At 56.0% G+C, this 21,228-nt stretch overlaps 2 protein-coding genes across 24 annotated transcripts in view; both read right to left on the bottom strand.

Annotated features, from left to right (window-relative positions):
- The window catches only part of MACF1 (microtubule actin crosslinking factor 1), a 155,071-nt gene that overhangs the window by 36,110 nt on the left and 97,733 nt on the right, over positions 1–21,228 (bottom strand). For all 23 annotated transcript variants that reach the window (XM_074555820.1, XM_074555821.1, XM_074555831.1 and 20 more), the window contains one exon: positions 19,423–20,894. In XM_074555820.1, the coding sequence (XP_074411921.1) occupies positions 19,423–20,894 (1,472 nt within the window). The remainder of the gene's footprint in view (positions 1–19,422; positions 20,895–21,228) is intronic.
- Positions 967–6,104, bottom strand: LOC141731303 (microtubule-actin cross-linking factor 1, isoforms 6/7-like). The gene is made up of 3 exons (XM_074555703.1): positions 3,687–6,104; positions 2,726–3,161; positions 967–1,014 (listed from the first exon to the last, which is right to left on the bottom strand). The coding sequence occupies exons 1-3, from the start codon at positions 5,420–5,422 to the stop codon at positions 967–969; spliced, it is 2,220 nt and encodes a 739-aa protein (XP_074411804.1). The 5' UTR covers positions 5,423–6,104.

Genomic DNA, 21,228 nt, shown 5'->3' with positions numbered 1-21,228 from the left:
GAGTTTTGTTAACCACGAAATTACAGGCAGCAGAGGAGCTCGCTGCATTTCGAAAGACAAAGGCAATAGGCAATTAATGTGCGAGTCGTTTACCACGGATTTGGCACGGTCCTGCCTGGGAATCCTGTGGGGAAAAGCTTTCTAAACCAAAAAAGATTTGATAGGGAAGGGGGAGGAGAGCGAATGAAGCTCCCCATTGTCAGGAGAGGCAGCAGGGAGAATCCTGTTCCTCCGGAGGAGATAAATGCTCTTTATCAGAGCTGGGGATCTGCTGGAACCACGCGCTGCCCGTGCAGTCTTTCCCCAGCAGTCAGTCCCAAGGGACGAGCCTGCCCTGTCCCCCACAGCAAACACCCCAAAAATAGGGAGCAGATTGCTGGCTGGCTCTGCTCCCCTGGCCCAGCAGCCCATGCAGAGCATGGGTCACCCCGCAGCCCTTGGCCCTGTCACGGCGTTTTCCCCTTGGGAAGCAGAGGGGATGGCAAGCAGCCACCTGCTCCCCGTGCCCAAGAACGCAGGGGCACTGCCTGCACTGAAAAATTCCCACTTGCATGCAAGATCTCCCCCAGCAGAGCAGCAGCTCATGCAGGACACAGCTCTCTGCGCCCGGCAACCGGAGGAGCACGAAGCAAAACCCCCTAAAAACACCAAAATCCCCCCAAAACACACAGGCACAGCTCCCAGCCTGAGCAAGAGGCACTGCTTTGACTTTCCCTGCCTCGTTTCCAAAGGGAAAAAAAGCTTCTTTTTCCCAGCAGAGCTCAGGAACGGGAGGGCAGGGAGGTCCCTCCAGGACACCAGCAAAGGGTGAGCTGGCAGACACTGTCCAGAGCTGTTTGCTCGTGGAGAATTCTGCCACGGTTATAAGAAATAAATGGGGACTTGGAATCACCAATTCCTGGGCTGTTCTCCTGTTACTGTTTATATATGGAGCTGCTGGGTACAAGAGCCAAACCCACAAAAGGATCAGGCTGATAAGGCTGGCATGCCAGGCTGGTCCGGGCTCTCCATGTTCTGCAAAACAAACTCCAAAGGAGCCAGGCGGGGAGGGAGCCCTGTGGAAAAGCCTGGGTGATCCAACCAGGGGTACCTGCAGCACAGGTATCAGCCAGCCTGAGAGCCCAGAGCGCCCTGAGGAGCCTGACAAAAATAATCCCAGCAACAGCCTGAGGGTGAGCGTGTCCAACACACTTGTTTTCCTTTGCTCATGAAAGATTCCAGTGATTTAGCTCATTAACCTCACTGTGACTCAGCTTGGAAACAAATATTTAATGACTCCCCTTTGCTGTGGAGCAAGGTGGCCTGCCTTGGACAGACATTTTGGGAGAGCAGAAGGACATCTGCTCCACCACACCTCCTCCTCCTCCTCCTCCTCCTCACTCCCAGAAAGGCTTCCCACAGCATCCCCTCTGCTTTCTGCTTCCCTCATCTCCCTTAACCCCTCAGCTGCTGGATTGTGGAACTCCAGGGAGCCTCTCCAGCAATGCTTGGAGCAAAGGGAAGGTTTGTGGGGTCAACAATCAGAGGTGCTGAACCTAAAATAAGGATCCCCCTCACTGAATTTCAAAAAAACAGAAACAACCATGGCACGAACCCAATGGTTTTTCCCTCACCCAGGTCCCCTCTGGGTGTCCCAGCCCGTGCTCACGTGGACCCCCATGTGAAACCACCTCTCCAAGCCCCTCCACGTGCGTATCTCAAAGGGGTGGTGCAGCCCAAAGGATGAGTAATTGCCACCAAATCGGGATTTTTGGTGCTGACTAACTTCTGATGTCTCCTTAGTGATATTTCTCCTGTTCCAGATGGCAGGAAATCAGCGCTGGGCTGTGGGAACTCCAGCATTGAGGTCTCTCCAGGCAAGAGCCACGAGAAACACAAATCCCCAAACACCACAGGGAATCTGAGCCCCTTCCCAAGCACCTTCTGAGCCTCAGCACCTCAATGCTCACAGGAAAAAAAAAAACTACAGACAGCGATGACTGCACGGGGCAGGAATTGCCTGCACTTAATTCATTTTACAGGTTTCTCTTCCCTGATATATTTTCTGCTTCAAAGATGGGAACTCCCTGCCAGGAGCCAGCGAGGAGGTTTTTTTTCTAAAGTCCGCGATTTCCATCTGAGTGACCACAATGTACTTTAATAAGCCAAAAAAGTGCAAGTCAACATTTCAGGTCATCGAGCAGCGAGAATCTTTTGCCTCCCTTACTTACACAATCACACAATTCCCCCCCCACACCCCCCCCCCTCAAAAAAACCCCCAACTTTTTTGCCTGCCAAATCCAAGCCGATCTCAGGAGGGAGAAGGCTGCTTGGGAGCCCAGATCGTGCGTTACTGAGTGGGCTCCCACCTCCCACCCATCCCTGGAGTGCAAAATAAAGCGAATTCTGCGCCTGGAGCCCCGGCTGCGGGAGCCTGAGCAACAAATACCTCGTTATCTGGAACGAATCCATCTGGGAGAGCTGGGGGCCCTTCTGCCATGGCAGCAGCACCGAGGGGTCCCTCTGTGCCCGGTGTCCCCTGCTCCTCACTGGGACAGAGGGAAGGGGCACCCCCATAGCTGCGGGCATGGGGGGAGCCCCTCAGCACGGCCCTGGGGAGGGTTTGTGCCCTGGCTGCTGTGGACAAGGGTGTCCCCAGCGCCCTGCCGGGACCTTCTGGGAGGGGTGACAAGGCACCAGGGGGACCCTGCCAAGCTGCCACCCCTGCTGCAGGTAAGCTGGAAACAGGGTCGTCCTCTAAAGCCAGCGCTTCAGCAGGCAGGTGCTCCAGCATGGGCGGCACAAGCGTGATGGCAAAGTCATCTGCGTCCCCCAAGGACACCACCAATGGCACGGGGGCACCACCGAGGTCCCTGGCACCCGAGGTGAGCGGCTCAGCTGCTGGTGGTGGCACGGTGGCGACAGGCACGTCAGCAAAGGGTGGTGGGGCTTCCAGAAGCTCCTCCACCATCAAGGGCATGGCAGTGGTGGTGGCTCCTGGAGGTTCCTCAGCATCCATGGTAGGATCCCCAGTGGCTGGTGGCATTCCCTGGGGCTCCAGGGCAGCCACATCTCCTGCTGAAAGCTCCCCAAAATCCCATGGGATGGCAGGGCCTGCAGTGGACAACGTGCCAGCAAGCTCTTCAGGGGCGGCTGGGCTGGCAGGACATGGCACCTCCCAGCTGGGGGCAAACAACAAGTCCACATCTGGCTGCAGGATGGCTGCTGGTGTCCCCCCGTGCGTGACCATGCCCTCTGCGTGGGCAGCCCCTTCCAGAGACAGGGCACGGCCCAGGGAAACCATTTCCCACGGGAGCTCCTCAGCAGGCACTGGGAATGTTGTCGGAGCCCTGGAGCCTGGCTCTGATGCAGAGCCAGCATGGAAAGGCAGCAGAGAACCACAGCAAACATCCCCACTCCCTGCTGGACGAGTCCAGCCCTCAGCTCCACTCCCTGATCCCAAATCTGTGGCTTCATCCTCAGAAACCAGTTCTGGGACATCCCAGCTGGCGACCTCAGTCCTTCCAGGCAGGAGGTGATGGGTCCTGAAGGGATCCACGCCCTCAATGCCAGCCTGGCTGTGCCCTGGGGGGGACCCCAGCTCCTCCATGGCTGGGGGCTGGCAGGGGGACACTGGGCCAGGACAGGGCCCCTCGGGAAGCAAGTCTTGGTTCTCTTCACCCCACCCCTCTGGAGCACTGGGGTACCCCTCTCCCCCCAGCCCAGCAGCTGCACGTGGCCCTGGGTGGGATGTCACAAGCTCCGTGTCCATGAGTGCATCAGGATCAGCCTCCCCCAGCACTGGGGGGCTCTCCAGGAGGGACCCCAGCCCTGCCATGGCCACAGGGCTGGGGGAGGCCCCTCCATCCGAGTCCGTGGGGGTGACAGCCAGGGTGTCCCTCTCTGAGAAGGGCTCTGTCAAGGGCTCCAGCGTGCTCAGCACCTGGGAGCTGCAGGTGACATCAAAGTCCTCCAGATCTGACACAACAGCAGAGTCTGAGGCGCTGATATCCAAGGGGACCCTGTGCTGACCCCCTTCAACCACCAAAACAGCCAGTTTGGCCGAATCTGGGTCCAGCCCCTCTGAGTCCATTGGGGACATTTGAATGTCCAGGCAGCTGGGGACAGCTCCATCACCCCCGTCCTCATTCAGGCACTGCTCCTCCAGCTCCAGGAACATCTGCACCGAGTCCGTGTCCGACAGCTCGGGGCCCGTGGGGCTGGCTGGGCGCTCCAAAACCAGAGCAAAGTCCTCAACCCCACATTGCACAGCCACGTCCTCCGTGCAGCACGTGGTGCCACCATCCCCAGGGGACATGCAGGACAGGGAGGTCCCCGGGCTGGGGGCAGAGCCGTCCTCAGGAGCAGTGGATTGTTCCCTTTCTTCAGAAATATCTGCCAAGCAACAGCTCCTCTTCTCCTCTGCCACCAGAACAGCCTTTCCTCTCTCTGACAGCGTCGCCTCCTCCCACTCCTCCATCATCACCCAGCGCTCGTCCTCCTCAAATCTCAGCTCAGACTCCGTTTTCTCCCTGAGATTGGAGGTGATGAGAATATCCAGCCCCGTATCCAGCAGCTCCTCACTAAGGCACGGAGAGAGGTTGACGTTCTCCACCGTAGAGTCCGACTCGGAGGCCTCCAGGGTCTCCTGGTGCCCATCGTTGAAGTTCCCCCTGATGAAATTCTTCCTGGCCCGTGGCCAGGTGGCACTGGGCAGCCGGCGGGCCCTGGCCAGCTCCCTGGCACGGCTGTCACCGGCGCTCAGCAGGGCCTGGCGCTCCTCCCGGGGACCCCCATAGCCATCCACGCTGAACTGCTTGGCCCCCAGAGCCTCTGCCGTGCCAGATGCCTTGGAGACGTGCTCCAGGGTGAGCGACTCGGACATGGGCTCGCCGTGCTCGGGCTGGCCCGGCTGCTCGGCCAGCATGGCGCTGGAATCCCGCTTGTCCCGCAGGGAAGGGTTGGAGGCGCCCGCCTCCGACACCTCGCTGAGAGAAGCCCCCATCCTTTCGGCAAACTCGGTGAAGTTGGGAGGCATGAAGGACTTCCACGAGCGCCGGTTGACGTTCTCCTTCTTCTCAGGGTTCGGCCGCCGCTTTGGCGGAGCCGGCGCCGGCTTGGAGACGTCGCTGCTGAGCTTCAGCTGGTCGAAGATGACGCGCTCGTCCAGCTTCTTGGGTTCTGGTGGCCTGGACTCAAAGACGTTGGCAGCCCCCAGAGTGCCGTTGCTGGATATGGTGCTGCCATCCCCCTTGCCCAGGGTGCTCTTGGAGAGCTGGTTGAGCTTCGATCCCTGATCGATCTGCTCGTTAATTCTCATGGTGTCGTATATCGATCTCTGGGGCACGTAGCAATCCTCTATATAGCCATCCTCATCCTCGCCCTTCCCCAGGCAAGTGCGGTTCTGCCGTAAACAGTCTGGCCGGCTCAGTGGTTTGCCCATGCTCTCGTCCTTATGGATGAAGGAAACACCCCGGCAACCTTTCGCCCGCCACGGCAGGAAGCATCACACGGCCAGCAGGTCCCAAACCCGCCGCCGGGGCAGCCTCTAATCCCAAAGTGACGCTACGGGGATGGGAAGTCCCGAGCGGCAGTCCCGAGCAGTGAAACAACCCATCTCACCCTCCCGGCCCCCCTAAAAAACCCCATCCATCAGCGGCTCATCCAAAATCCAACAGCTCCGGTAAAAATATTCCAAGCGGTTCGCGATAGAAATGGCAGAAGAGTTTGAAGCGCTCTTAAATTATCCCGTCCGTCCTTCTTGACTAACAAAGGCACTGCTTGTCCCGGCTGGCAGGGGCGAGCGGCTCCGCGCGTTTTCTGCCCAGCTCCGAGCGCCGTGCGAGTCCAGCTGGTCCGAATTAGCCTCTCCCCCCGACTCTCGTGTTTTCATTTGAACCGGGCTTGTCAGCGGATATTCGTACAACTTTAAACACAGGAAGTTCTTCATTCGGGGCAAACTCGGAGGTTTCCTGTCTCAAAAACATGATGGCATTGTCGCTTGCCGTCACCTCGCCCGGTGCCACCGGCAGTGGTGGAACCCCCAAAATCCAGCGGGTGGGAGTGCGGCGGCACGGCGGAATCGGGAGGTGGAGGAAGGCTGCTGGGTCTTTGCTTTTTTTTTTTTTTCTGCTTTCTCCCCAGGGAAAAAAAAAAAAAAATTGGCTATAAAACGCATCCAAAAATGGCAAAGGGACGGAGCGGGATGGAATCCCCTGAGTTGCCTCCGGGAGCCGACGGGGAGCAGCGGCGGCTGGACGCGGCCGCTGCCGCTGCTTCTTCTTCTTCCTCCTCTTCTTCCTCCTCCTGCTGCCGGCCCCGCTCGCACTAACTTTCCCGGCGGCCGGTGTCGGGCTGCGGCGGCTCCGCGCCACCGGGCGGCCCGGCCATGGCGGGGCGGGGGGCGGCGGGGCCGGTACCGGCGGCGATGCGGGGCGGACCGGGGATGGGGCCGGGGCGGGCGCACACACACACACACACCCCCACACACCCCGGGGCCGCCCTCCCGTTCGTTCCCCTTTCCCCGCCGCTCTCTCCCCTTTTGTGCGCGGCTCAGCGGCCGGGCCGGGGGCGGGGGGCTCCGCGCCGCCCCCGCGGGCAGCCCCCGGCCGGCGCGGCGGGATGCATGGCCGCTGCCTTCCTCCTCCTCCTCCTCCTCCTCCTGCTGCTGCTGCTCCTTCTCGTCCTCCCGCTGCCGGCCGCCGCCTCCCGCTCTGCTTCCCGCCGGCGGAACAAAAGGCCGAGCCGCGCAGGCCGCCGCACGCCCCGGCCCCGCCGCCGCCGCCAGCACCGGCTCCCGCGGAGCTCCAGCCCCGGCGGAGGGCGGGGGGACGCGGGGGCGGGCGCGGGGGGCGGTGCCGCGGGGCGGGGCGGCAGCGCCGGGGCCGCCCCCTCGCCGAGCCCCGCGGGGCCTCCCGCGCCCCCCGCACCGACCCCCGCCCCGGCGGGCCCGGGATGGGGGAACCGGAGCGCGGCCCGGCCGCGGGGAGCGGGGGGGATGCTCGGAGGAGGCAGCGCGGGGGTGGCGCCCGCCCGCCCCGCCGGGGATGGCCCCTCCTCCGGGGGGAGGCGGCGGCAGCCCCCGACAAAGAGCAGCAACGCCCTGGCTCGGCGGCGGCTCCGGCTCCGGCTCCGGCTCCCGCCGCCGCCGGGCCCGCTCCCCCTCCGGCCCTTTGTCCGCTCTTCCCCGAGCCGGAGCTGGCGGGGAGATGGCGACACATCGGGTGTCCCTCTGCTCCTCGCACCCGCCCTCGCACAAAGAGCCGAGTTCCGAATTCAGCGCACAAACGCACCCGGAACACCCCCAAAGTAGCAATTTTGCCTCCCCCCATCGCTCTGCCAAAAAGCCGCCCGCGATTTGCCACCGTTCCCTTGAACCACTGCAGGCTCTTTTGGTAAAAATCATGATTTTTATAGCGCCAGCTCTTGGGTAGCATCCTGCTCCTCCCATCCCGAGTCCTGTCACCCTCTTTTCCTCCCCCAAAACCCTTGGGTTTAGGAGATGGGGAAGGTTGGAAGTGGGGAGGGAGGCAGCCCGGGTGCGTGAATCACCGCTGCGAAGTGATGCTGAGGGAAGTCACAGACTTGGGAGAGAAAACAGGAGGGTTGGGAACAGCCTCCACGCATCTCCAGGCAACAACCCGCCCCACCAGCCACCCGGCCTGCTACTTTGGGATGAATTATGGCATCGGGATAAAAATACAAGGTGTTTAATACAGAAAAACGTGCAGCATTGCACTCCAAAAGCACCAACACTGCGAGAATCAGAGCTCGGTCTGTGCCACAGCTTCACCAAAAGCCTTCCCACCTGGCCATGGAGAGCCACAGCCAAGGAAGATGAAATCCTGAATATTTTTGGATGCACTGCCATCCTGAAAACGCCGAGGCTTTGCCAAAAAAGTCATGGTGTGGTGTGGTGGGAGCCCAGCTCCCACATCCCCAAGCTCTCAGCCCCTGCATCCCCACGGTCCCGACACCAACCACGGCGTTCCCAAAGCTTTGTTTTGCTTTGGAGAGATGGGAACGGATGTTTTGTGGAAGGGGAGGGGTCAGGGGAAATTGCCCATTAAACAGCCCGAAGTGCTCCTCGGATGGAGATTTCTGCACAGTGGGAAACCTTTGGAACCCCTTTTTCCATCATCAAATACAAGCAAGGAAAAAAAGCAGGAGGCAGGGAGGGACTGGGGATCTGAGAGGGGATCCCAGACATTCCCCAAGGAGCTTTTCTCTCCATCCAGACCATGGAGGGGATCCCAAACATCCCTCAGGGAGCTTTTCTGTCCATCCAGACCATGGAGGGGATACCAAACATCCCTCAGAGACCCCCTGTGCCCATCCAGGCCATGTCCCCTCCACATCCCCCTGGACATTCATCCCTGCAGCCTCCATCCATCCATCCATCCATCCATCCCCAGCTGCCAACACTGCCCAGAGTGCCCCAACGCCGGGATTTTCCCCCTTTGGCAGGGACACCGCAGCTCCTGGTGGCTGCTATTAATGCAGAGCAGCTGAAACAACAAGAGGACAAACGGAGCCGTGCCAGCATCGGCTGCTCCTCAAGCACCTTGGCCGGGAGCTGCTCCGTTACCGCTCCCGGGGCCCCTCCGCCAGGAATCCCAGGCATCCGGGCTGGGGCGAGGAGGCTTTTTTGTTCCACTGAGAAGGAGGAACGATCTCTCTTTCCCTCCTCTCTCTGGAGCTGCCCCGTTTCACAGCCAGAAATTCTTTTCCCATTTCCTCACCGAATCCCGTGCCAGGAGTGAGCCGAGTCTCCCTCAGACACATTCTCCCCCAAAACCCAATAATTTCTGAAAGCATTAGAGAATATTGGGCAGGGATGAAAGCCAATTGGAAAGGCAAAGATCGCGGCCACAGCTCCTGCAGGTTCCTCAAATCATGGCTTTGAGGTTCCAAGTGCCACCCCAGGGATGGGGACAGGAGCCAAACAGGGCTGGGAATTGCAAGGTCAGGGCTTTGCCTGAGCTTTGTGTCAGTGCAAGGGATGGATGTGAAGGACATGAAGGTCCTGCCTGATTTTTGTCCTTTCTGGTATTAACAAATTACTTCAAGACCCCTGGTTTGGCTTTTGCTCAGTCCCCAAACCACTCCTGTCACCCAACCCAGACCTGTACCCACCCCAGGCCACATCCTGCAGATAAAACACCCACAGCTAAAACCCACCCCGAGGCTTTCCAAGACCTTCCCCAAGCAGGAACATCCCCATTTCTCTCCTGAACCTGCTGGTTTCAAGCTTTCCTCATATGGCCACCAGCCCTGGTGTGTGGGGACGGGTGCTCTCCCTGTCACGGGCTGATGCCACCCTGTTTATGGCTGTGCTGCACCCTGCCACCTCTGCCAGCACTGTTTACAGGGCACTCTTTGGAAACCAATGCATTTTTAGCTTTCTTTTAAAGCATCTCAGTAGTTGGAAGCGAGGTGAGATGTGACGAGCAAGAGAGATCAGAGGCAGCTCAAAATCTCTGATGGATTGGTCATTTATGAGATCAAGGTGAAACTAAGGGTCTTCTTCACCCTCAAAGCTTCTCTAAAGTCCACCTTGGTGCCCTTCTGGCCTGGGAGTGCAGGCTGGTTGGAGGAGAGCTCCTAGCCTGGCACCATGAGCTTTGTCCTTACAGGTCTTGCTGACCGTGCCATAAAATGGAATAGTTTGTGCTGGAAGCTGTCATAAAATAGAATAGTTGTGTTGTCCCACTCCCTGCTCTGGGCAGGACACTTTCCACTAGACCAGCCTGGCTTTGAGGGCTGGGGCAGCCACAGCCTCTCTGGGTAACCTGTTCCCTGTGCCTGCCATCGCGTGGGTCATCACTGTGTGCCCAGATGTGACCCCAAAGTGCCACCCCTGGGCTGGGACACTGTGCCATGCCCAGGCAAGGCAGGGTGGGTAACCCCCAGCGCCTCCAGCCCAGCAGAAGGACCGAGGGCGCATTCCACCCTCCCTCAGACGCCGCAATAGAAGCACAAAGCCAAATCGAGCACACACAAAATCTCCCTTAGAAACGGCGCTTTAGGTTGCGCTGGGATATTTTAGCAGAGGATTCATGTTTTTTAAAGCTTTTGCTGCGTTTGTCACAAGGTCAGAGAGATTTCTTTCTCTCCCTCTTGCTCTCCTAATTCATTCCTCTCCCCAAATCTCTGTGATTGCCATTCCAGCTCCTGCACTGGGGCCATTCCCACCCTGCTGCGCTGCCCTGGGTGCTCCCTGATCCCTTTGGCTCCCAAACCAACCTCACACCAGGGCTCTGCCACCACTCAATCCCTCTCCAAAGGCTTCCAGCTGCTCGGGATGCAGGGAGCCAGCACATCTTCAAATCAGCCATTTGGAACCTGCTCATTCAGGGCTCTCCTCCACAGGGCTGTGGGAGGAAACCTCAGCAGCCTCTGTGGGGGTCTGCACCTCCAAACGGGGAAAGTTTTAGGAATAGGTTAAAATCTAAACTCCCAGAGAAACCTCCTGCACTTTGGATGCACAGCTGCAGCGAGTGCTATGAAAAAAAAAAAAAAAAAAAAAAAAATTAAATTTATTTTGCAGGAGCTGCGCTGCAGCGCTCTCCCTGCAAGGCAGCTAATATAGATGTTGGTATAAATAATTCTCCAGAACGAAGCCTGGAGCCCACGTGTTACAGCAGAGCTCAGGCACAGCCCCACAGCACTCAGCGTTCCCATGGAACCCCCAGAACGCCCCAAAACTCCCTGGCAGCAACCTGAGATGGGACTGTGAGACACGGGCAGAGCAGGGCCTATGTGGGCAGGAGGTGAAAACTGCAGAAATGTCAATTTTTGTCCTCAGCTGCTGCATTTCCCTGCAAACTGAAGCACCCTGGGCATCCCACTGCCCACAAAATGCAGAATCTGCTCCCCAGAGCAAAGGGGCACAACAGGGATGGGGTGAGTAACAAACTGCTCTGAGGCTCTTTAGGAAGTGAGCTAAGTGTGTTATCATCCTGAGAATCCTCTGGATTCTGGGAGACATCTAAACCACTCCTTCAGCAGGAGAACTGGCAATTGTTCTTGAAAAGGCTGCAGTGACTAATCCAAGCCTGAGTCCTTCCCTGCTTGGTGGCCACATTTTCTCCCTTCCCAAGCCTGGTTTGGGTGCTGTGGGTGATGGAAATGACCCCAAAGATCCCCCCCCTTCCATGGCTGCATCCTGCCAGGACCAGGAGAGAAGCCTGCTTAGACAAAACCCTTCCCATCTCCTCCTCCTCCTCCCTCGGATCCTCAGCTCTCCTGGTCTTATGCAAAGCTGGTATTTTTAGTCTCTCCTGGAAGCGCTGTGAAGTGTCATCACCAGCAGCTAACGAGAGCTCTGGGGAGAGGACATTCCTCTGGCCATGCCCCTCGGCTCAGACCCGCCAGGCCCACCACAGCATCTGCAAGTGGGTGGCTTTTGGGAGCTCCTGAAAGGCACCCTTTGATCACAGCCCTGATTGTTTCACGGGCAAGGAAAGAAAAGGAAAGGAGGAGGGGGAAAAAAAAGCAAAAAAAAAGCAACGATTTGGTCGATCTCAGCAACTCTTGGCTTAATTCACTCTTGTTCTCAGGATCAGGGAAGCCTCTGCTGACATGTCAAGGTCAAAGCCCACCCGTGGATTGCTGATGAACCAGCACACAGCAGCGTTCTCTTTAGCAAGGAGGAGCTCCTGGGCTACCTTTGCTCTCCCCTCGCTGCTGAAATTCATTCCCAAGGAGAGAAGAGGCTGCCAAGGCCACTGGCAGCACAAGGTGGCCAGGTTAGAAATGGGGGCCAGGTTAGAAATGGGAGCCAGGTTAGAAATGGGAGCCAGGTTAGAAACGGGGGCCAGGTTGGAAATGGGGGGCCAGGTTAGAAATGGGGGCCAGGTTAGAAATGGGAGCCAGGTTAGAAACGGGGGGCCAGGTTAGAAACGGGGGCCAGGTTGGAAATGGGGGGCCAGGTTAGAAACAGGGGTCAGGTTAGAAATGGGGGCCAGGTTAGAAATGGGGGCCAGGTTAGAAATGGGGGGCCAGGTTAGAAATGGGGGCCAGGTTAGAAATGGGGGGCCAGGTTAGAAACGGGGAGCCAGGTTAGAAACAGGGGTCAGGTTAGAAACGGGGGTCAGGTTAGAAACGGGGGCCAGGCTAGAAATGGGGACCAGGTTAGAAATAGGGGCCAGGTTAGAAACGGGGGTCAGGTTAGAAATGAGCCCCACCAGGGCTCTGCAGCCTGGGCCACCCTCCCTTGGTGACAGCCCTGTCACCCAGCACAGCCTTGTGCTTATCACCCCCTTCCCCAACGAGGGGAGATGGTGCCTTTAAGGCAGCTTAACAGCTGTCAGAGAGGAGGCATTTCTGCCCGTGCTGCTGATGCTGAAAATACGAGCCAGAGATACTTTAAGTAGGTCTGGAAAGCGTTCAGCCAGGAGACACCGTCACGCAGCCTGTCCCCACTGCCAGCCCAGGCCCACCCAGCTGCTCCCAGCCCCACGCCTGGCGGGAGCCACACGCATTCCTCCGGGGGCACACAAGGGTTAAAAATACCCCGGGGCACAGCAAGTGGCAGAGGGTCCCTTCCCTGCCACATCCCATGCTCAGGAACCCACCTCCCCTCGCCCACCTGCCGGGGTCTGGCTGTTTGGTGGGGTGGGGAGGGCTCAGAAAAGCTCCTGGTCAGGCCATCCCTCCATCAGCAAGGCTGTTTTCCTCTCCCTGTGGGAAATCTCTGGTTTCCAATAAAAATAGAGTGGTTTTATCCATTCTCCATCTAAGAAGCCATTACCCCAATCCAGTGGCAACATGGTCTGGAAGCTCCTAGGTTGGGTGCTGGGGCATCACCTGTATGGTGTCACCACTTGTCCTGCCTAAGGACCACTCTTATCCTGCCGCATCCAGAAATCAAGGTTTTTGAGTGTCAATACCTCGTGCCATCAGCACATGGAGTCGCCCCTGCTCTCCGGTCCCATCCAAAATGGGACGCTGCTTTTCCTCTCTGCTCTCCTCAGGAGGGCTGGAATGAGGTGATCTTTAAGGTCCCTTCCAACCCCAAAGCATTCTCTGATCTCCAAGAGAAGCCCTGGCAGAAGCAGAGCTAACAGTCCCAGGGAGAACCACAAAAATCACTGAGCTTGGAAAGGATCCTCAAGATCACCCAACAAAGGAAGGTCACAAAATGCCACAATCATCAAAACTAAATGGGCTAAAATTTCTGGGGAGAAACCCAAACTCTGATCCTCCTGCAAAATATCCTCAGTGAAACACTTCAGGATGATGGATGCAGGATGCTGGGCAGTCCTCATCCCATCCCATCCCATCCCATCCCATCCCATCCCATCCCATCCCATCCCATCCCATCCCATCCCATCCCATCCCATCCCATCCCATCCCATCCCATCCCATCCCTCTGACATCAACGGCTCATGAGCTCACATCAGTGGCAGCCCCCTCCCCAAAACCTCTCCAAAGCCTCAGGCAGTGACACCTGGGACAAACCCAGGGACATTTCTGACATCACCACTGACTCAGCTCCCAGGTGGAAAGGTTGGAATTACGAGTCATAAATGAGGAGCTGAGAGAAGCTGACACCCCCAGACAGGCAGGAAGGGGGGCACAGGAACCTGTGTGGGCTCCCCAGCCCTGGCCAGCTTCTGCTTTCTCTCAGGCAGCACCCCTGGAAGGGCCAGATGAGTAATTCTGGTCTGGGCCTCTCTCAGTGCATCACCACTCACAGGATTTCTCTCCTGATTTTTTTATTTTTGTATTGAAGCAGACAAAGAGGGTGCTGGAGGCACAACGGCTGTGTGGGCCCTGGCTGACCTGACCTACTCTGAAATAAAGCACTGAGGCTTCAGTTACTGCTGTCTAGGGATTCTCCCTCCCCCTCTCCATCATCCAGCATTAAACCTTTATTGGTGTGACACAGCACTGCCAGAGTTCACCGCATTGAGCAACTCCAGTCTCCAAAAACCTCCCCAAAAACACCAGGAGCCCAAAATCCCATTTATTCCCTCCGCTGCCTTGGCTAAACCACCACCCACTGAAGGCTGGATGTGGGAAACCCCTTCCTACTCCTCTCTGAGCACCTCCAGTCTCCAAAAACCTCCCCAAAAGTGCCAGGAGAAGCGGCAGGATCCCAAAATCTCATCTCCTCCTTCCTCTGCTGCCCTGGCTAAGCCATCACCTACTGAAGGCTGGATGCTGGAGACCCCTCCTGTACCTTCCTGAGCAACTCCAGCTTCCAAAAACCTCCCAAAAAACACCAGGAGAAGACGCAGGATCCCAAAATCCCATCTCCTCCTTCTTCTGCCTAGGCAAAGCCATCACCCACTGAAGGCTGGATACTGGGGACCCCCTCCTGCTCCTCCCTGAGCAATTCCAGTTTCCAAAAACCTCCCCAAAAAAATGCCAGAATCCCAAAATCTCATCTTCTCCTTCCACTGCCTTGGCTAAGCACTGAAGGCTGAATACTGGAGACCCCCTCCTGCTCCTCCAATTTCCAAAAACCTCTCCAAAAGTGCCAGGAGGAGCGGCAGGATCTCAAAATCCCACCTTCTCTTTCTCCTGCTTTGGCTAAGCCATCACCCACTGAAAGCTGGAAGCTGGAGACCCCCTCCTGCTCCTCCCTCCTCTCCGGGGTGGGGTTTAATTAACCCTGGGAGGCAGATTTGGGATAAACAGCCCGGCTGTGCCAGCTGCAGCAGGTCCTGGCTCGCTGCATTCCTGTGCCCTGCCCCAGCGCCACCCAGCTCAGCTGTGGTGACAGCAGCAGCCTGTGGTGACACAGACACCTCACCAGGTGTCCCTGCACCTGCAGCCACCCCAAAGTGATGGCAGCCTTTGGTTGGGGTCATGTTTGATGTTGTTATTTTTTTTTCCCCTTGGGTTTCATTTCGGGGGGAAGCGTTCCACATTCTTGTTTCACGGTTGAGCACGGCTCGGAAGGAATGCAGGGTTGGATCCTGCTCTCATCTTCCTCACGGGGACAAAGTGTCTCCTGGCCATGATACAGCTGAGATTCTTCCTGCAGGAAATGCCCACTTATCCCTGGAACAGCTCAAGAACAGGGTTTGGAGCAAGCTGGCAGAGGGGAAGGTGTCCCTGCCCCTTCCCACCCAAACCATTCCACGATTCCATGACTGGGGAGGCAGCAGGATCCTCCACTCCTGAGCATTGTGAGGCAGAGAGCCCAAAAACCCCTCCCAGCTGACCCAGGGCTGAGCTCCAATGCTGTGAATTTCATAGGTGAAATGTGACAGCGTTAAGGGTTTGTCCAAAAGCAACAGCGTGAATCAAAGAGGGTCCCAGCTCAGAGCTGCCAACGCCAAGCTTTGAAACCCAAGTTCAAAATCCGCTGTGTAAAAGATAAACAAAAGCCAGACTTAAGCTTGCTTAGCCAGGAGGCCAAGCTACCCCAGCGCAGATGTCTCCCCCCAAAACACACAAGAATTTGATTCCATCAGCTCCATCAGTGGCTGATGGGTTCTCCTTGGCCAGACAGGACAAGCCCATGCCTGGGGCTTTCTGGCACCTCTGCTCCCAGCCAGCAAACCTCACTTCTTCAGCGTGTCAAGGAGTCTGAGCCACTTGCACTGAGCAGCACAAGCTTCATCCCATTCGTTTCACCATTTTTGGGGTGAAGATTTCTCACTCAGGGTCTCCCAGCTGATCAGGGGCTGATGATGATGATGGAGACAAAGCAATGCAGAAACCCCCTGTGCCTTCACGTGAGTGACCCCCCTGTCTGATCTGTACCTGGGGAATCATTTCCCTGGGGGATCCTGCTGTTTGCCAAACTGAATCCACAGAGCTGTTATGTTTAGAAACATCTCAACCGTAGCTCACTTGATTCCAGTCATTAAAATTTAATATTAGCGTAAGCTTTGAGAAACCTGAGCTGACAGCAGAGACAGTGGAGGGGGCAGAAGTGCCTCAGCCTGGAAACTCCTACGAGCAGCTCCTGGTGCTGCCTGGCACTTGTCCCTCGTGCTGAAGAGCCCAGCTTGGCCGTGTGAAGCTCAGCACAAAGCTCCTCCTGACTTTTATCACCTTTTTACACAACACAGGGGCTCCTCAGAGAGGCAGCAATGGAGCCAGAGACACCTGGGTTAAACTCCTGCTGGAGATCAGGAGTTAAAGATGAGGTTCCTTCGCTCTGACAGCTCTCCATGAGCCAAACCCACGTTGTTTCTTCTGTGGCACAGCTGGATCCGAAGCGATCCGTGGGGATGTCCATATAAGCACAGGCTCCAAACCACAGAAATGCCTTTCAGCTGCACTTGATCTCACCAGAAAACTCAGGGCTCAGTCTGATGACCCCTTAAAGTCTCCTCCAGATGGGCTTTCTTAACAATCCTGCCACAACCAACCACTCCCTGCCTGGTTTTCCCTGGTCACACCCTGGATCCTTGTCCTGGCCATGGGAGCTGGTGAGGATCTGTCCCCAAAATCACATTTTGCTGAAGCAAAATCCCCCTCCTGCAAACAAAGCTTCCCCCTGAGCATGATCTGACAGCTGCTTCCCAGCCTCCTGCCTCGGAGGAACCCAGCCAGGAGGAAAACTTACAGCAGGAGAGGGCTCATCCATCCCAAAGCCAGGATTAGTCCCTCTGTGACCTGGGAAAGGGGCTGGGGAGGATACAGAGGAAATGCACAAATGGCAGTTTTCCAAAAGTTAAGGAGGTTGTGGCCTTTTGGGGAAAGAAAAAGGGAAAAGAAAAATACATGGGAAGCTTCAAATGTGAGCTGCTTGCAAAGCCATCCGTTCCCAGCCTCCAACGTTTCTTCTTTATTAAAATCTGGACACAATGAGTCCAGAAGTGCCCACCTTTGTCAGGGCTCTGTTGGCAACTTGCCTGGAGCCCCCGGGGCCATGCCTAATTTGCATCTCATTTACACAGATGTTCATTAAAATTAATGCCTTAAGACATAATATCTGCCTGCATTTGAGCCCTTCTGGACAGACAGAGCGCGACCGCTCGCGGTCACCCCATCCCTCACCCCATCCCTCACCCCATCCCTCCCCACAGGGCACTGCCAGCTTGAGCAGCTCCTCTGCTCCACCAGGACACTCCTGGTTTGCAATCCAAGCAGGGCAAGAGTTGTGATGTTGTCTCAGAGAGAGAATTTGTTGGGAAATAAAAGCACGAGGAGCCCCCCCTGAGCTCGCATAGAGCACCAGCCAGGGTTTTGCACAGCTCTCCCTCCAGTCCTTCCATGTGCAGACCAGGATCTGGGATTGTGTCCCCCTTAGGTAGGAGCAGGAGGTGAAGCTTTGCCAAGATCAGCTCTGCAACCTTTGGGATTTGTGCAGAAATCCCTGGGGATGAGCCTTGCACGGAGGGAAAGGAGGAATGAAGGAAGGAATGAAGGAATGCTGCCGTAACCACGATTGCTCCATCCTCCCCTCCTGCTTCTCCCCCATTTTCACTCCCAGCCATTACATGGCAAAACCTTCCCACCACTGCTGCCACTTTCACTTTCCCACCCACAAAGGCCCCAAATGCTCCACATGGCCTCAATATCCAGAAAATGACTCTTCAGACCCCCAAACCCCCCTGGCTCAGGTCACCCATACCCTAAAGGCTCATCCCCAAGGTCACTGAGCTGAGCACCACGTGCAAAGCCCACGGTGGGTTAAGCTGCTCCTGCCCAGCCTGGGTTTTGCCATCATTCCTAATGAGAGCTGGGAATAATCTCATGTTCTGCAGGAAAGGTTCATTGATTTTAAGGGCTAAAACCTCCTTTTTGGATGTATTTGTTCCAAGTGACTCTGTGGTGTTTTTAATGGTGAATTTAAATCCTTCCCATTGGTATCAGCTCAAAGCAAACTGCCCAACATAAGCAACACCACCAGGTGAGGTTGAATTTGTCCCATAAATACACTTCAGCTTTATTTTTTTTCAAATAGGCAAACCCCAAACCAGAAACACCTTGTCCTGGTGAAGGTTCCACAGAGTTGCTCGAGGGGTGGAACGGGATCAATTAGCCATGAGATGAAAAGTAAATGGCTGTAAAAGTGCCTCTCCCTCCCACCCCCCCATTAACACCAGGAAACAAGCAGCCAGATGTAAATCAGCCCAATCATCAACTCCTGAGCACATCAGGAATAAAAGTTTCACAGCAAGAGGATTTCTGAGCCGTGTTAATATAATTAATGGAGTGTAACAGCATGACCCAACGTCATGATACTGTATAGAAATATCTCAAACACACTCCAACTCTTCCCTCTCTCAGTGCTCCATGCAAGCCTTGATGGTCTCCTTGCTGGAAATGTGAACAGCCACATAAAACTTCACCTTGGTTTTATTTCCTTGTCTCACAGTTTATATCTGCAGCTCTTTCTGCACCCAAAATGGATGCAATGTGTGACCCAGGTGGAGTGAACAACAAACAGGAACAGAGGGCCAGGCAGAGCCAGACCTACAGGATGATCTGATGTGGGCTCAGACTCTCAAACAGCACAAATTCACAGCTCAAGTGGACTCAAACCCCTCCCTTCCTGCCCCAAAATCTAAATGCCACCCACCCCTACCAGCCCACGCCAACACCACACATCACCAGGAGAATGAGGATTTTCCTGCCAGCCCCACGATCTCTCCACACCTTTCCACCACAGACTATCGAGTCCACCAGCAGGATTTCACACCCTCCAGAGCGAGGACGTTTCAGTGCAAACCCACTCACAAACCACAGCAACAAAAACCACGGAGACGCCACGGCTTGAAACCCACCAAGAAAAAAAACGCAACGCCAAAAAACACTTCAAAAAAACCCCAAAAAACCCCCCAAAAACCCAGGAGTGTAAACCCATTCACAAATCACAGCAACAAAAACCACGGAGATGCCACGGCTCGAAACCCACCAAAAAAACCGCAACGCCAAAAAACACTTAAAAAAAAAACACCAAAAAACCCCAAAAAACCCAGGAGTGCAAACCCACTCACAAACCACAGCAACAAAAACCACGGAGACGCCACGGCTCGAAACCCACCAAAAAAAAAAACCCTAAAAAACCCCAAAAAACCCCCAAAAAACCCAGGAGTGTAAACCCACTCACAAACCACAGCAACAAAAAGCCAGGGAGACACCACGGCTTGAAACCCACCAAGAAAAAAACCGCAATGCCAAAAAACACCAAAAAAACCCCAAAAAATCCAGGAATGCAAACCCACTCACAAACCACAGCAACAAAAACCACAGAGACACCACGGCTCGAAACCCACCAAAAAAAACCACAACGCCAAAAAACACTTAAAAAAAACCAAAGAAAAACCCCAAAAAAAACCTCAAAAAACCCCCCAAAAAACCCAAAAAAACACCAAAAAAACCAGGAGTGCAAACCCACTCACAAACCACAGCAACAAAAACCACGGAGACGCCACGGCTTGAAACCCACCAAAAAAAACCGCAATGCCAAAAAACACTTAAAAAAAACCCAAAAAAAACTCAAAATCATCATGGAATCAAACTTACCTTGAAGTCTGCCAGCTGCTGGTTGATGGTCTCCACCTCTGTGCCCACCACCCACTGCAGGGCCTCGTTCTCCTCGGCCGCCGTGGTCATGAGGCTCAGCTCCTTCAGGCGGCTGTAGAAGTCCTCCACGCGCGACAGCGTGGTCTCCACCTGCTCCTGCCGGTTCCTGCCCCTCTCCGTCAGCTTGCTGCACTGCTTGCTCAGCGTCTCCAGCTCCCTCTTCAGCCCCAGCAGGTCGGGGCTGCCCTCGTCCTCCAGCATTTTCTTGCACTCGCTCTCGGAGGATTCGATGTCGCCTTTCAGGCGGTGCAGCTTGCCCAGGAAGGCGCGGACGTCCTCGGCCTGGGACTGGAGGCTGTCAGAGTCTCTCCCGATGGGGCCCATGCTGTCCAGCTCATCATCCAGGTCCGCCAGCTGTGAGAACATCTCCCTGACCCTGCTGTTGAACTGGCCGATCCCTTCCAGCTTGTTCTCCATCAGAGCGCAGCAATCGTTGACTTTCTGCTTGACGGCCTTGAAGTCCTGCTGAGCCAGCTCAGCTTGGCTGAGGAGCTGGGAGCAGTCAGATCCGTCTGGAGCATCTTCTACCAGGCCCTGAGTGAGGTTTTTCAGATAATCCACCTGTGGCTCCAGGGCCTGCAGCACCTCCTGCTGTGCCCTGAGCTTCTCCAAATTCTTGTTGCTGCAGGCCTGTGGCCCCAGGGCGTCGTAGATCTCCAGCTGGTGCTTCGCCCCTTCCAGCTTCTTCTCGATGTTCTTGAAGCTCTCCTGGAACTCCTTGAGCCTCTGGGACATTTCTTCAATGGAGCCAGTCTTGGTTTGCAGCTCTTCTGTGATGGCATCCATCTTGTGGTTGATGGCGGCCTTCTCATCGCGGATGTCATCCTCGTCCGTCTGGGAAGCGTCAGTCAGGATGTCAGCAGCGCTGTTGAGCATCTCCAGCAGGGACCTGCGCTTCTCCACGTCACTCAGCATGGCCTTGGACCTCAGGAGAGTGGCCTCCAGCTGCACTGGATCCAGGGTTACCTCCAGCTCTGCCATCCTCGCCCTGCAGTCCTCCACCCAGGGCAGGAGGTCGTCGGCGTGCCGCTGGTACTTGTGAGCTTTCTGCAAGCAGTCCTTGAGCTTGGAGTGCCTGTCAGCAGCCTGCTTGCTGAGCTCCTCCCAGTGTGTTTTCAGGCTCACCAGCTGGTTCTGCAGAGTGGTCTTCTCCTCCCCAGGCTGGACAGACAGCAGCAAAGACTCTCCCTCGGCCACAATCATCTCGTAGGAGCCGCTGTGTTGGTTGAGGCTCTTCTGGAACTCTTCTTGCTCCTGGATTTGGCTCTGCAGCCTCTCCAGCTTAGCAGAGATGGGTTGGCTTTGGGCTTGCTGGCACCTTTTGTCATCCAGCCAGGTCCTGAGTTCATCAAACATGTGCTGGAACTGCTGGGAGCTGGCGAGCGCTGTCTGCAGCCGGTTCATCCGGTCGGCTGCAACGGCAACGAGATTAGGAGGCGACAATTAAGCTCAAATCAAATAAGCGAAGTGCAATTATTTAAAATCATCTCAGATGCACCAACTGTGTTTTGATTAACAGGAAGGAGCTTTCCATTGCATCACCAGCCCTTTTTTTTTTCCTAACTGATTCATAAATTTCTTAAGTAGTAAGAGGCAGGGGTAATGCAGAAGTCTCAGCTCTCCTGACCAATCTAAATGTAAACTCTGAGAAACCAGGATCAGAGGGTGGCCACTGGGGTTTCTTCATGCCCCAATCTGAATTAAGGAACCTGTTTTTGTTCCAAGCATGTGCCACCCTGCTTGGTG

This window comes from Zonotrichia albicollis, chromosome 20 (assembly GCF_047830755.1).
Source record: "Zonotrichia albicollis isolate bZonAlb1 chromosome 20, bZonAlb1.hap1, whole genome shotgun sequence".
In the NCBI taxonomy this organism is placed as follows: Eukaryota; Metazoa; Chordata; class Aves; order Passeriformes; family Passerellidae; genus Zonotrichia; species Zonotrichia albicollis.
The sequence above is the reverse complement of the archived record's forward strand: the minus strand, read 5'-3'. Positions and strand labels throughout refer to the sequence as shown.